The following is a 16,198-nucleotide window of genomic DNA, read 5'->3' on the forward strand; positions in this document are numbered from 1 at the left end:
GCCCAGCTTTCCTGCCTGTTTGGCTGAGCAGCTGCCATGTTTCCAGTGTCTCCCACAGTGTTAAGGGAAGGCGTCGATGATGGGTGTAGTCAGTTTGTTGCCTTCTGCAGCACAGTTTGTGCTCATCTAGGATATGGGTGTGTGCTGCTGGCTTCCTGTGAGGCCTAGATCCAAAACCTCCCTATGACTGGGCTGGGTCTAGGGGATGGAAAGGTTAAATTCCTCATGTCACAGAGTCGCTGTCCAAACACCCTGTTACTCTTTTTTACAGGAAACACATTAGAGTGGTCATCACTTTGCACCTGAGGTTTTATGTATAAGGCATGGAAAAGGAGAGAGCCTGGTTTTGATTACAAATGGAAGAAGCTAGAAATACTGAAGCAGGGGACAACAAATGTAATGAAGATATTTACCTCTAATCTCCTACAGGATAAGCTTAGGCTGTGTTACCATTTTTTGTTTGTTCAAGTAAAATGGAGATTTGTCCCACTTGAATTTATCAGCCCTTCAGCAACTGACTTATGTGCATCTGGTAGGACTGGACTGGCTTTGAATCAGCCATGTGGATGGGAGGAAAAGAAGTGCATTATCCCTTTACAGTACTTGCTATGCTGCTCATTAGGTTCTAACTTTACTCTGCAGAACAAGAGAGTTCTTGAGTACTGACCTGTTCAAAAAGGCATTGCCAAAGGCGTTGAGTTTCCTGAACGGTTTTTTGGGATCCACCACCAACGCGTTTCCAGGAACGATTCCTTCCACATCTCCTTGCATAACTGCTATAAAGGAGTCAGTTGTAGGCTCTGGTCCAATCCTCATCCCTGGGAAATCCTGCTCCAGCAGGTACCTGTAAGTGAAAAAACAGGGTGTGGGCATGAGCCACAAGCTGCTAAGTCCTAAATGAGTTGTACTGAAGATTGCAGTGCAATTATGAAGCTCAAGAGCATGGATCCTTCTGAGACTATTTTTAGCACTGTCACTCAATTGTTTGATAAATGTCTTGGTAGCTTTTCTACTTAGGATCTTAGGATCTCAACACTGAAAGCTCATTTCAGGTGGATTAAGAAATTAAGATGATTATAGCTGCTGGGAAGAGATTCTCATCATATTGCATCATTTTATGTACTTCAATCCTCAAGACATTTGGAGCAGAGTCAGCACAGCAAAGTAAAACCAGCAGTTCACTGCAATCACAGAGCTAATCCTACTACACACTACTGTTAAACCACTACAGTCCTGAAACCCTACTGGCTCTTGGTGCCAATATCAATTACTTGGCTGCTGCTCGTTTCAGCAGACTCAAACAACTAATGTGCTTAGCCACCAGCCTACATCAGCTGCTTAAAGGCCAACTTGCCCTGCACCTGACTGAAGTCTCAGTCTCTGTCCTTGTGTGCTTCTGAAATGCAGCCACAGGCCTGCACTACAAACTGCTCAAGCATATTGAGCACTACACACCTGGGTGGGGGAGAATATTCCAAACTGTATATCAAGCTAGACAGCACACTGAGTACAGCTTCCCTTATTATTTCCTGAAGGTAGTTTGGCAAATTTCAGGGAAAGATAGTCACCCATGGGGTTGTAGGGCTTTGAATAGGACCCTGGCAGCACATCCCAACTGACCCTGCCAAGTTCAGGGTGGGTCAATGGTGTGTGCACGGGACAGTTCCCTTTGGCTCAGGAAGGTGCCAAATGCCATCACTGAGGCCAGGCCTGTGTTTGTGTGTAGGAAACCACCTGCTGATGCTGTGCTGAAAACTTAGACCATTATGTGCATGTGGCTTGCAGAAGGAAGCTAGAACTGGTCTAGCCCTCAGTATGGGGTGGTGTCGGAAGTGACAAGTAGTAAGTTCTGGCTAGTTACATGAATAAAAATACTACTAGACTATGGAAGTTAGTATAATAATGTGTTGCTTGTTGCCAGAGGGTAGCTGGCACTCCCTCTTCCATTGCTTTAACCTAATCAGTAGGTAGAAAGATTATTTCAGAATTGCCATGATGTTAGAAGTAGATTATGGGGATGTGGAAATAGGAGAAGGACTGGAAATTCTTTTCATGATTGAGACTGATATGTCTAAGCACCAGAATTGGTTCACTCAGGTGAGTCTAAGTGAGGGAAGTCCCTGTGTGAGGGACTACAGGACCACTGGCATGAAGGCTTGTGATAACTTTTTAGGGGTTCCTACTTTCACTGTCATTTTAGCATAGGTAATCACTATCCAGTGTTTAAGGAGAAACAAAAAAACACTGTGCAGGCTATTTATTGATACCATGTCAGCAAATGTGTCTTCAGTTCCCAATGGGCAAGGCCAAATCAACTGGATCTAGAGGTAAAACAACCAAATGTACACGCAGGACAAATCACTGACACTTATCTGGCTTGGTACACACTTTACTGCAACAAGAATATCTCCATAAATGATATCCATAATTCCCTTAGGAGATGACCACGCCTTCTTTACTGGTGTATTATCATGTATTTTCTTGTATCTTTTGTCCAAAGTGATTTCCAAGTCCCATGCTCACCAGAAAGCCACCAGAAGTGATTCTTCTTAATTGCAGAACCCTGAGATGCAACAGCAGCTGTTGAGCAGCTCTTAAAAGACCTGAAATAATCCAGGAAGAGAGCATCCCTCTGACCTCCTACACTAGGGTGGATATACCCTATTTATCTAAACCTTATGAAGGGTTTTCTCAAACTTTCCTATAAAATTGGGTCATTACTAAAGAAAAAAGTCTGCAGGTAGTCCTGGTGTGTGCCACCTCTCTGGCTGGTGATCACAGTGCCCCTTCCTGGCAGCCACAGCAACTCCTCTCTAGTTTGAAGCACCTGAGAACAAGGAGGGGTTACTTCTCACCCACCAAGCACTCTGTAGACTATCATCTGAATGTTCTTGGTTCAATTCCCTGAGAAGCTCTTCACGCTATTTGTTAGGTTAGAAGCCACTTGGTCAGACTTTGGAACTAACTTGTGCCTCCTAGATGGCAATTCACTAGTCCCTGATGGACATTGCTGTCAAGCCAGTGGCTTTATACAGATGGAAATTCACTGAATCCATAGAAATAAATCTTTGCGTTCTCCCCATGCAAATACTCGAGAGAAAAGAAACAGGCAGTGTTAACAGCTGTCAAATATAGCAAGTGAAGGGCTTTTGAGAAAGGCCCCTTACTCCTGATGTCAGGTTGCAGCCTTGCTGGAACAACCACCTTTTTTCTTTTTTAGAGGCTTGAAATGCACATGTAATATGACAACTTTTGAGCAGAAGTAAAAATTAGTTGAGGGGGGGAGTTGTTTGTTATTTATAGATAAAGCTTCCCAGAAAAACTAACCAAAGTCCTGTGTGGAACAGCAACTCCTCCAGACAGACTGTTTGAAAGAATTTTATCACAGCTCCACTCAGCTAACATTTCAAAGCATTACTGTGTTTATTTCTTGTATAAGACTTAAAAAACACAAAACAAAAAATCCTAACAAAAGAACAAAAGAAGTAGCTACACACCAATGTTATTGACTTATGTGCAACAAGTGGCAGGAAAGCAGAGAGATGAAGATTTGTACTGCCCACTATCACAGCATCTATTTTAAGTGAGGCCTCTCTGGGAGATTTGGGTACATTGTGCAGCAGGGTGTCAGCAGCATAAGAATCTCATTGTGCAGAGGACAAATACAAGGGGTTGTATTGACACTGCCTGATGGGGGGAAGGCACTTCTCAGCAGCGACACAGCCTGCCCTGGCTACCAGAGGCAAGAGAGAGAACACATGCAGTTGTCACATTTGTGGGGATTTCTGGGAGAGAAGAGCAAACAACAGCTGTGGAAAACACCAACCACCAGCAAGCAATTTCCTCTGCCAGTGGTGCATGCCTTAAGCCGAGCTGCTGAACACCTTCAAAGTTCTGGGGGAGTGACTCCCAGCCAGGTTAGGGAAGTCTGTGGAGCACAGGAATATGTTTTTTATGACCAATCTGCTTTTTAGAGAAGTGTCTGGAGTTGGCATGTGGCTGGAAGCATCATGCTGTTTGCCTATTTCAGGCTTGTTCCTGGCAAGGGCCAGGGCAGGAAAGCTGCGTTAGTGCCAGCCCAGCCTGGGGTCGCCTTTCCCAGGTGGATTTGGGGATGGGTGGGGAGAGGCCGGGCTCCCTGGGCACGAGTGCCGCAGGATGTGGGGGAAGGGGCTGCCGGCCCGTGATGAGTCATGCAGGAGCCCTGCAGGATGCTGCCGAGTGTGGCAGCAGAGGTGATGCTGAGCGGAACGGGAAGAAGGGCAGAGCAGGAGGAAATGGTGACAACTGCCTGATGCAGGCACAGATGAAAGGTTCAGGGCCGCACGGGGAGGTCACACCAGAGCTCTGCGTGTAGCCTGTGACAAACAGCGTGGAGAGGCCAGGACGTGTAAATGATTAGCTGTAGGAGGAAGGGGTGGCTATACCAGAAAAGCAAGCTATGTTGACAGTTAGTAGGGCTCTAGCAGGCTTGTTTATTTTATTAGCAGCATGGCTGGACTTGAGCCAGGATTATTTTTAGAAATTACCAAGGAATCTAAGTTAATTAGGAGAGTAATGTTCTGTCCTGTACTCCCACCCTCTTACAGGAAACATAAAAAGCAATAACGTTATGAAGGCAGGCTTCAGTGAGATCCTGCAGTGGCTGTCACATATTCCCAGGCAGAGGTGTCGCCTTGCCCTCACCAGCACCGACTTTCAGCCCCCAACCCTGTGGAAAAGCATCAGCCAAATGTATGCTGAGGAGAGAAATGGGAGTGAGCACAAAGAGATGATACAGCAGGAAGCAGGAGTGGAAAAGCTGCATTAGCAATGCAACACCTTTCATGTAGCACAGAAAGGCTCAGTTCTGTGTCCCTGCAAGGAGAAGAGGGAGCAGCCTGGTTCCGCTGAAAACAAGCCATGCTCTGGTCTCGCTTCACTGGCTTTGACCCACACAACTCACCTCCCTCTTCCCTGGCTCAGCCTCTAGGAATGTTTCTCACTGCTGACCTTGACTGCTTTTTTCTGCCATCAGCTCCTGACAAGAGAGCAGCCTCACTGCAAGATGCTGCAGCTTAGGTGCTTCAGAGCCTTGCATTTCTTCCTTGTTTCACCTCAGATTCCTCAAAACAAGGAAAGAGGTTTGGAAGACAGACGTTCCTTAGGTAGGTGACTAAGGGTCTTGGGTTTTTTGGTTTTTTTTTGGTTAGGTGTCCTGGGATCCAGGTAAAGTGGGACTGAGCTCATTCCACATGATTGTTTACTAGCATTAAGTCATCTCCCTAAATTGCATGGCAGTACAAGCAGGATGCAATTTAAGAGTGGAATTGATACATAAGGATAACCCTAATTATCCCCCATCCTGACAAGACTGTGGACAGAATGTCCAGAGGCTGTTTCTTGCTTCACTCTACTGCTAAGACATAATGGTTGTCAACCCTCCCACTTCCTCCCCCCAGCCCCCTGTAACTCCTCCCTGCTCTCAGCTTTAGCTCCCACTTGCCTTCCCACAATAACTCTGGATGCTAATCTGGTGCTTATCCCAGCTCTTTAATGAGCAGTGCCTGCAAGCTCACGCTGGAAGCCTGTCACGAGCAACACGAGGTTTTCTGGCCTTTGTCTGGGAACACACTGGAGTAACAGACTCTCACACTTCTTCTATTGTTAGAACCCTGGGGTTCTACCAAAGTTCTTAACTTTCACCTTCTTAGGCACTGTTTTAAACAGAAGGCTCTGCCTTTCTGGAAGGCCCATTTGGCACCCCAGTGAAGCAGAAGCTGCCAAAGCTCCTGGTCACTTTTGCTTGACCATCATCTCTGTAGGCTCATCTCAGCCCTGTGTCTGGAAAAAACTGGGAGAAGAGGACACAAGCATGAGTGAAAAGCAGCTGTCAGAGGCTCAGATCCACTTGCTGGCAGCAAAAAGGTTGTTGCTGCCATCCCACATGAGCAAAGACTCAATCTTTTGCCTGGAACGTGCTCTAGGCACCCAAACTTCTGCAAAAGGAGCTGAAGCTTACAGAAGAAGGACTTCACTGAACAGAGAGGGGCAAAGGCAGGAAGTCTCTGCTAACAGCATGCTGGTGAGACTGCAGAGAAACACTGATGCTGACAACCCAGAGAAAAGAATTAGGAAGAGATGCTTTAGTTAGATAGCCTTATCAGGAATTCAGCAATTCCTCCTGTTCAGGCTCTGAGTGTCTGTAACCCAGAGGACAGAAAAAGCTTTCCAAACAGGTTTGGTACCAAGTCACAAAACAAAGATCTGGGGTGGAACCAGGCATTTGTGCTATCCTCTCTATTTCTTAGAAGAGTAACTCCCTTTGCAAACATGTGCAAAATGTTTCTCTGGGTCTTTTGCACCCTTTCACCATCCACCTGACCTGCCCATATGAGAAAAGCCTTTTAACTCTTAAACTTTGTTTGCCAGGTACAAGTCAAGGTAGCAGAAGTGCATTCTGTTCTTGGCCCCTAACCAGGAAATTTAGCAGCAGGAATATTACAGCACATTAAAAAAAAAAAAGCCCCTGCATTTCTCAAGGTCATTCCTTTAGAGGTACAGTCAATTTGATTCACCTCTCTCTACTCTCTGCAGTTCTCTCCTTCACCAAGAAATACTGGTAGAACAAAGGGCTGCTGGCTGTCTGTGGCTAGCGTCCAGATTTACACTGGGGTAATTCCACAGATTTCAACACAGCCACACCAGAAAAAGGCTGGAATTTAACGCTTAGCTTATGAATCACATAGGAAACACGGAAAGCACAGCTTCAGCTATGATCCCAAGGGAAAGGCTGCTGCAAGTTGAACTAGCAGCATGGCTGAACAGAGATCCCTGCAACCAAGTCCAGCTGGAAAAGTTTAACCCTCTCTGCGACAGTTTCACATCATCGAAATGAAAGAGCTGCTGGCAGCTGCTCTTTCTTTACATTTCGAAAGGAACTTGCTGCTCCCAGCATCTCGGCCGAGCAGGACACAGTTAAAACAGGGCTCTGCTTCTGGAGCCCTGAAGAGGGGCAGGTCTCTCTGCGCACAGGCACACATGCTTCTCTAAGTGGCTTCTGAGTGTTGTCTCTGGGACAGTGCAGAAAAAGTCATACGCAAGCGTGTAACAGCAACGACTGCAAACCGAAGCACCCCCTTTAAAGCCGCCTCGCCGCTCAAAAGCTACAGCAAATTGAAAAGAATCGCTATCACAAGGGTCAACCCGGGCAGGGCAGGCACGGAATGCCCCGCGCGAGGCTTCCCAAAGCCTTTGCACTTTGAGCGGCCAGGAGGGCCCCAGTGACTCACATCTCCACGCTCCTGCCCTGCCTGCACTCCTCAGCCCTGCCCTGGGCTACTTTTTGCCACGTCGGTGTTTTATGGGACATCTTACACCACCCTGTGCTTGCGAAGGGATGCTCTGCTTTTGAGCGGAGGTGACTTTTCAATGAAAAGCTGTTGAGGGGATGCGAAGGGGGTGACAGAAGGGGGATCGAGCCACAGCACAAGGAGCAGAGACGCGTTCTGCCCCACCCCAGTGCCCGGGCGTCCAGGGTGCAGGCATGCCTGGGAGGGGGGCAGCGGCATTTTACCTGATGAAGGTGGTCTTCCCAGTGGAGTACTGCCCCACCAGCAGCACCATGGGCTTGTTGTCGAAGTCGGCATCCTCCAGGGCGGGCGAGTGGAACTCGTGGAACTTGTAGTGTTCTTCCAGCGGCAGCAGCTTGGTCTTGTACAGCTTCTTCAGGCCATCGCTGACCGTTTGGAACACCTCCGGGTCCTTCCGCCGACGGTCGTCGGTGCCCAGCCAGCTGAACATCTTGTGGCCTCCTGACGCCAGCTCCGCGACGACCACCGGGGCTGGGCTGGGCTGGCTGCGAGCGCGGGCTAGCCGCGCATCCCCCTCAGGCCGGCCGGGCCTCACTCCGCTCCGGCGCCCACCCGCAAGGGCCGTCCGCCCTCACGCCACCTGCGCCGGCGATTTCAGCCAGAAAGCGCTCCCCGCGGGAGGCTGAAGGAGCGGCTCGTCCGCGCAGCCCCGGCCCAGCGGCACCGGCGGGCGCCGCCTCCCTTCACACCGCCGGCTCCCGGCGTGGGCATGGCGCGGAGGGCCGGCCCTCCAGGAAAGGGGCGGGCACCGGAAGCTGGCCGTTCCTGGCAGGCGCCCGCCCGTTCTCACCGGCGGGTGAAGCCGCGCCGGGCGCCGCCATGTTGGGCAGCGGGGAGGGGCCGGGTCCCGCTGCGCCCCCTGGGGGCCGTTGAGGGGAGTTTCAGCCCGGCCGCCATTTTATTTCATTTCTCGGTTGGCTTCGAAATTCACCTTAAAACATCCGAAATGAACCGTGCGAGTGCAAATCTGAGAGAGAGGCGGCTGTTCCTGAGCACTGCCAGCCTCATCTGGGTCTCCAGCATATCACAGAACGGGTCAGCTTGGAAGAGACCACAGTGGTGGTCCAACCTCCCTGCTCAAGCAGGGTCATCCCAGAGCACGTGGCGCAAGATTGCGATAAGATGGTTGTGGGATGCTCCAGTGAGGGACACTCTGCAGCCTTTCTGGGCAACGTGTTCCATGTGTGGTCATCAGCACAATAAAGTTCTTCCTTACACTCAGGAACTCATTCTACTCTCAGGTAGAATTTCCTGTGTTTCAGTTTCTGCCCGTTGCCTCTTGTCCTTTTGCTGGGCACCACTAAGAAGAGCCGGGTTCCATTCCCTTGACAGCTTTAGATATTTATACACATTCATGAGGTGCTCTCTGTTGTGTCTTGGACTGTGCTTTCCCCAGCCCCGTGATTGGGCTGCACTGCTGCCCCTCTCTTCGTAGGGCTCACAGCTCTGGCAGTGCTTGGAAAAGTTCTCCATCTAAGTAGATGAGACGGGCAAATTCTCTACTGTCCCAAATTCTTTATTTCTCTAGCAGTGAGGGATGACAGGACAGTTACATAGGTTTTCCAGGAGTAGCCTGAGGATCAGCATGTCCTTGGGGCTGGCCATCAGCTCTGCTGCCAGGCTCTCCTCATCTCCCCTGCGCAGCTGGGATAAAGCAGGAATTTTTTTCCTAAAATATCTCCTAAAGGCTTTTTCACTTTAGTCCATCCCATGGGTCCGAAGAATGTGGCAAGAGGCAGTTTTGGAAGCAGTCCTGCCGTGTGGCAGTTCCTACCCTTTCCCAGCCATTTCAGCCGGGAGGAGCCCAGACCTTGCATAAGCAGAGGCAGTTCTGCATTAAACTTCTTTTTTTCTTTTTTTTTTTTTTTTCCCCAGGGGAGGGGGGACACATGGAGACTGTGTGGTCCTGTATGCCTGAACAATGATCCAGGTCCATTTCTAGACGTTGTACTGCAGGAGAAGATGCTTTCTGTGTTCTCATTGTGTGATCCTAGGCACTCGCATGCTGACCCAGGAGGTGCAAGCACTGACTCCAGGGACCAGTTTTCTTTTTCTGGAAGAACATAGCAGGCTGACTGTATTTTCTGAAGATCAGACTTTTCTGCTTTTCTGCCAATGCCTAGAGCTGAAAGTGGAACTGATATTTTGAAACCTCCTTAAGACCAATTTCCCTCCTTTCTTTAGTTTTATAAATAGAGGCTTTCGGCTTTAAGAATCTGATGACTCCTTTCCAGTGAAAACTCCTGAATATGAAAGGCCCCATAGAATTCAACATGTATTGGCAAGAATTACTCATTTTGTAGGAAAAGACTCGCTTTCATCTTCTAGATAGTTCTGCCATTTAAGGGCTGTGCTCCTCCGATGGCGCTCTGGCATTTCTACAGCTATATATGGAGTCTCTTTGGTGCTTGCTTGTGTTATCCTCAGAGCTGAGTGAAGGCCAGGCCAGGAAGCCTTTGATTGTAAATCTCCCCAGGCCACCTTGGTGCCCTTCCTGAATGCAGCAAATGGGGAGCAAAGCAAGGTTTCTGTTGTGCAGGCTGCGGGAGCTGACTGCCACAGGTATGGCAGAAGCCCAATTGTTCCCCTTTTACAAGGTGAGGATATTAATCATTAAACTTCACAAGTCATAAATATGCATATCTGATGGCTAAATGGCCCCAAAAAAATTTTTTTATGCCTTGGCTGAAGAGAGAGTCCCTTTCCTGTGATTCACTATCTCTGGGGCAGGTCACAACGAAACTTGACAGTCTTTATAGACTTTCTGTAGGTATCTCACAAACATTGCACATTTTTGTTTATTTTTCAGTCTGTTTTCTTAGCCATCTGAGACTGACTTCCTCAACAGCTATCTTTACCTTGGGGTACAGAGCTTGCCAAAAACAAAGGGAAGTAAAATTAGGAAAGGAAATTTACAGTGTAATTAGGTTTTTCTTTCTGCCAGCATCAAACTGAAAGTTTTAATCTGTTTCTATTATTTATTCATTTTCATTTCTTAAACAGATGTGTTTTAATGGATGGTTTTGTGTCAGATAGATTGGTCTTAATGGTACAATCTTTAGTAAGTTGGGGGTTTTTTTAGTAATTTACATTTTTTTAAATGTAGTAGCTCTCCCTTGATTGCCCTGCACAGAAACCACTCTACTGCAGTGCTCAGAACATATTGGTGGGGGTCTGCTACAGTCCCCTACTACAGAATTTGTCTTTATCTTTAAAGATATGATGGATTTAACTTTTAGTTCTGTAATTTCTCAGTCGTGTCCCTGCTTGTGGTAGCAGGGCTTGAAGTCACTTTGCTGGATGCTTACCTTGACCAGGAGAGAGGGACTTGCTGGAAAAGCTTCACTTCCACTTGATGAAAGTCAGTGAGGCTGAGTCAGTCAGAACATCTTCCTGTTCTACCTTGCCAGTGATTTATGGAGAGACATGAAGTTTTGTGCTTTGAAAGTCATGTAGTATCTGCACACAAAATGAAACCTGGTGTTTTGGGGGGAAGTCACAATGTTGTAAAACAGAAACTTGTGAAATGGTGACAAATGTGTTTGCTTGTCTGCTGCCTTAGGCTGGACAGGTTTACTTCCTACAAAAGATCATCTGAGGATGGGGACATTGAAGTCACAGAATCTGAAAAGATGTGGTGACTCAGACAGTTTCAAGAAGCTTGTGGGAGCAGTGTAGTTCAGTAGAATTAACTTCCTGCCAGTGCAGTTACTGTCACTGTGCATTACCAAGTGTGAAACCTGAGGAGACGGTGTCAAAAGTTCAGGTGCTGATGGGTTCAACAGGGAATAACCAGGGCTGTGGGAAAGGAAAGAAGGGAGAGGAAGGAGCAGCAGCCCCCCAGAATTAAACCAAATATACTAATTTGATAAATAAGGGAGGGAGAGTTTCCTCTGGTTCAGCTGGATCAAAATTCTCAACTGCCTGCTGGTGCCATATGGCCTATGTAGAGACAAAAAATTGTGTCCAGCATAGTCTATTCCTTTCCTCACTCATTGCTTTGCCTTTGCAACTCAGAAAACTGCTGCCTTCCTCTCCTGCCCTCACTGCTCCTTCATATTCCTCTGAAATATTTCCCATTACCTTTCTCCTACCATTTTTCAGGTATCTTGCTTCACCCACACACACACACACGCACGCACACACACACACTGCTTTTCCCTACCCTCCCTATACTGCTCTTAGTCCCTCATTGCCTGAAGTGGAACGAGGTGCTGGTACCCAGAAGTGCCACCAGAAATGGGGAATGTGTGGCTGGATAATGTACATCCAGTGAGCAGGAAGCATTCTTGCTTCCAGAGAGCTCCCTCCTTAGATCTGTTTGGCAAAGAAAGCTGCTTGTATTGCACACAGGGGACCTGACTGATGGGATATCTGTAATAGTGCTGGAAAGAAAAATCCTCTGAGCCCTTTGCCATCCTTGCTGCAGAAGCTTGGTCTATAACTCTTGAATGATTTTGTCTGTCTCTGCCACAGGACATACAACTCCATAAAACTTACATTAATGTTCTTTGTAGAAATTTCTATTATTAACTGATTGACAAAGTGTCACGTCTCCATCTGTTCTGAGAAAATATGGGGGCTTTGATATTATTTCCTCCCTGAACTTTTTCTTACCTGAAAGCAGAAATCCTGTTAAAATGTATTAAGACACAGTTGGACTCATCTTCCTGTTCTACATTGCCAGTGATTTATGGAGAGACATGGAGTTTTTTGCTTTGAATAATCGAGTGACAAACTAAACAAGGAAACTGCTGTCCACTGAAGCAATGGGTGAGTCAAAAGTTAGCCTGCATGATGGGCTGACCTGTTCTTTCATGTCTTCCGTGGAGTATTTTGCATTGAGTTCTCCAGAGTTTTCTGTCATTGCTCAATATGTTTTTTTTTCCCACCTCCTGCTTCTTACCACAGTGTTTGATAGGTTAGGGCAGGCTCTTGGGGTTACGTATGCTAGGCATATATATACGTGCACATAAATACACACAAATATACTATTTATGACCAGCAGGCATCACTGCCAGTTATCCTTTGCTGTGAGAACACACCTGGAGAAGGTAGGACATCAATTGCAAGTGCTATGTAGAGGGATTTGGTGCTGGCATTTAGCAGTTATGTCTGGCTAGCACAGAATTAGGGTTTTCCAGGGGTTTGAAGGGAGTGTAACTATCACCATGTTAAGATGAAGCTGTCCTCTGGGATGAGATGGGGGTATTAGTTACACAATGCAGCAGCTGCTGCTGTGCTGTGCTCTGGAGGTGTTGAAGGGAAAGGCAAAAAGTTTGTATCAGCAAACGTGGGAAGGGTGGGTGTGATGTAAAGCAGCTAGATGAGCCACATCAGCTGCCCTGCATGTCACAGCTCCAACGCTTCTGCCTGCCAAGTGGTTGGCAACACAGGCTGGTGTTTTAGCTAACCCAGATTTTGTGCACCCTTGTTCTCTCACTTTTGCTGTTTAGAGTTGGTTTGGCTGATACTCGATCACTAAGTATTCTGCAGAGATCAGAAATTTTATCTGTCATTAGAGGGAGTTCTGAGTAGTCAGAATACCTAATATTGGGATGCTTATGAATAGGATGTTGTAACCTTAAGTGCTAAAGCACAGATCTTGAGTAAATGGTGTTTTCATATTTCCACTGATTTTGATGTAGCTATGAAAATTTCCACAGCAAAGGATAGGTATTTTGAAATCTCATCCAGAGTCCTTAAAAGTGAATCTTTGGTCAGAGAGGTATTACTTGAAGTTCTGAAAGCCATCCAGGCATTTTTGATACAGACTTTTTGTTAAGATCAGTGGCAGCAGGTTCACTGCTTGACCTTGAAAATCTCAGCACCAGAAGGTACTCATCAACTTTTGGGCCAATAATCTAAGCACAGGAAATGCAGGGAAAGGTCATCCACCTGTCTCTGTATTCATTCATTTAGTGAGAAAACACAGTTCAGTGCTTCTTTTCAGGATATTTCTGTTTGCTTTAAAAGCCCACAGGAAGAGCAGGAGTCAGCTTTGAGGATTTTTTTCTGAAATACAGCACTCTGTTTAATCAAAGACTAGAGGTTGTACCTGCAAGTGATGTTTTTATACTCTTTGTTTAGAGACTAATAAAGATTAACAAAGCCTAATATACTCACACTATCATTTTGACTAATGACTGCTAATTTCTGTAGCTAATGTTCTGCTGTATTACATGAACGGTTGTAAAAAATGGCCCTGCATTGTTTGTTCTGCTCACCCTAAAATTTATTATTTTGCATGCAAACATTTACTGCTCTGTTCTACACAATCAGGAGCAGCACCTCAGCCCAGATTTGGATTGTCTTTGTTAAATCAGAAGAGCTGACCTCTGTCATCCCCAGGTTTAGTCCTCAAATTGCCCACTGTCCAAGTGTTGCCTGAGGTAAATCCACTCAGAGAATGAGTAAGAGGCTCTCAGAGAATTAATTCATGGTCCAGTTGCTTTTACAAAAAGTGAAGGATTTTCCATGGATTCTTCAGCTTCTCATTTCAGGACTTAGGGATGAGATATTTAAGATCTTGAGAAAGCTCAGGGGACATCATAGGATGCTAATGCAGTGGATAGACTTAGATCAGATGGTAAATATGCTAACTAGGGGAATGTGCAAAGAATAGAGAATCAAATCCATTTCACCTACTGGCTCGTGGCTTCCCCCTAAAGCTTTTAACCTCTGTCTGCTGCACTTGGCTGCTTTCCCTTAGAAATTTTAATTGCTGGAAGAGACATGCACACACTCTGCTCCACCTGTGCAGGAGGACTGATTCAGTCTGGCTCAGTACCATTGCTGAGTGGAGTACAGGAATGTACAGCTGGATCTGGTGCCTGCTCATAAACAGGGCTGTGGCCAGGCAGAAGGTTAAACACAAGGTGGAACACTTGCTATCTGAGAAGTGACTGTTCATGACACACAAAATGCTTCATTGCATCTTTTGTTTGAAGATTTCCAGGTAATTTGGAAAAGAGTTTAAACAACACACAGTCAGGTTCAGCTGGGAGGTTTTCAAAACATACAAATTAGCATCATTGACTCAACACACACTGTTGCAGTCAGGGGTGCTGGCTGAATTTCTTGAAAATGTTCACTGATTTAAACCTTCATTTTTGAAAGCATTGTTTTTTTCATGCTATCTTTGGGTTTCAAGACCTGTATATAAAACTTAATTCTTTTTCAAATAAATGCTAGAGTGAAGTGAGAACTGGTGAAAAGTTAAAATAGTTTTATCAGGCACTGTGAATACTCTGCACACCCAAAAACCAAGTCTCAAATGTTTGTTCTTCACTGTAGCTCAAAGTGTGCCAGTTGCTCTCCACTTCTTTTCCTGGGGAGCAGCAGAAAGAGAAATTTTTCTTCATACATGTTTTGTCTCCCTATGTAAAGTGCAGCTGGTCTCGAGGCTGTTTTCTTCCTTTGTTTTTCTCTTAAATCTATCTCTGTCTGTTGCTCGTGTTATTGCAGCCGTGAAGGCCAGTGGCTGTAAAAAGGGAGGGTTTGGAGGGACAGACAGCATTTTTCATCTGGAGCAAAAGTAAGCAAGTTGTTAGGCACTTAAATTCTTTTTCAGCTCTGAAATGTCTAGAGTACAACAGAAAATTGAATTTTCATTTCCAGCGTTATCTTTTGAAGATTTTTCTCTTGGTTGCCCTTGAGGGTCAAGCTTTGTGGATCACTTTAGAGTGGGTTTATAACAAATGAGGACTCTGTGTGGTTGAACAGTACAATGTGTGGTTGTTTGTTTTCTCACAGGGACTGCTGCTGACCTTCAGCTCTGATAGGAGTAACAATCAACTGGTGCCTAACTGAGACCAGCATCCTCGGGTGCCTGGGGCAGGGATTTTGAGTCCCAAAGAGCTTCCTGTGTGAGGGAGCCTTCCAAATACTGTATCATTATGGCACATAAACCATTCCTTTAACTTTGCATCCTGGTTAGTTTTTTTCACGTACTAACTGATTATGATCACTTTGTTAGCACTGATGGAAGTGATTTTCCTACTGAGATTTTAGGCATGATTTCTCCCAGCAAGGGGTGGTGCAAATCGTTAACATAGCTGCTAATATTAAAAAAAGGCCTAGGACAGCACTCTCTGGTGTTTTTAGTGGGGGGATGAGAAACATCTGTCTTGAATGTTACAAGGAAAAAAATACCTCAGCATGCAATTTCATGTGTGAATCTGTGGTGTTCAGCAAGATGGAATGTGAACTCTTGGGGAAGATCATATCATTCTCCAAAATGAGGCAAAAAGGGCAAAATAACTATCATAGGAGTGTGAGTCGTGGCTTTCTAAAACCTAATGTATTCCATTTTTCTGTTAGCCTTTGTTTTATCTTGCTTTTCTTTTTTGGGTGGGTGGGGAAGGGAAATAAGAAATATCTTCATGCCAGAATGTGATTGAATTAAGACTGTCAGTAATGTTGCAACACGTTATGAAAATATCCTGGAGAGCCTAAAATAGTCCAGAGAGAGACGTAGAATAGCCATGTGTATGGCTTCAAAGCTCGGGTAAAAGTCAGTTGGGTCACTTGTTTTGATTTCACTGAGATCTACAGTGATGTTAAAGCCTTGAAAATGCAGTGATAAGTGCTCAGTTAGAATTGGATGAGCCCCCACTTCTCCTGGGAATGCCACTGTTCCTACCTGCCCCTGCTGACTAAGAAGACAATTTTAAAAGTCAGGATTAAATTTACTTTTTATACTTACTTCAACTGTCAGGAATTCTTCTGAAAAGACACGCCTCATCTGAGAAAACCAAGAATTTCCAGCAGAACTGTGCAGTGTCAGATCCCTCCAGAATCCTCAGTGGAAAAAAAATTATCCTGGTATTATTGGAGACATCAGC

At 45.9% G+C, this 16,198-nt stretch overlaps 1 protein-coding gene across 1 annotated transcript in view; it reads right to left on the reverse strand.

The window, feature by feature from the left end:
- Positions 1 to 8,081, reverse strand: part of EHD3 (EH domain containing 3) — a 30,308-nt gene extending 22,227 nt beyond the window's left edge. The window contains exons 1-2 of the mRNA XM_041473970.1: positions 7,556 to 8,081; positions 668 to 844 (exon numbers count right to left, since the gene is read on the reverse strand). Of these exons, the coding sequence (XP_041329904.1) occupies positions 668 to 844; positions 7,556 to 7,782 (404 nt within the window). The 5' untranslated portion in view covers positions 7,783 to 8,081. The remainder of the gene's footprint in view (positions 1 to 667; positions 845 to 7,555) is intronic.
- Positions 8,082 to 16,198: the final 8,117 nt, after the last annotated feature.

The sequence above is a fragment of the Pyrgilauda ruficollis genome, unplaced genomic scaffold (assembly GCF_017590135.1).
Source record: "Pyrgilauda ruficollis isolate IOZ18807 unplaced genomic scaffold, ASM1759013v1 scaffold31, whole genome shotgun sequence".
Lineage (NCBI taxonomy): Eukaryota > Metazoa > Chordata > Aves > Passeriformes > Passeridae > Pyrgilauda > Pyrgilauda ruficollis.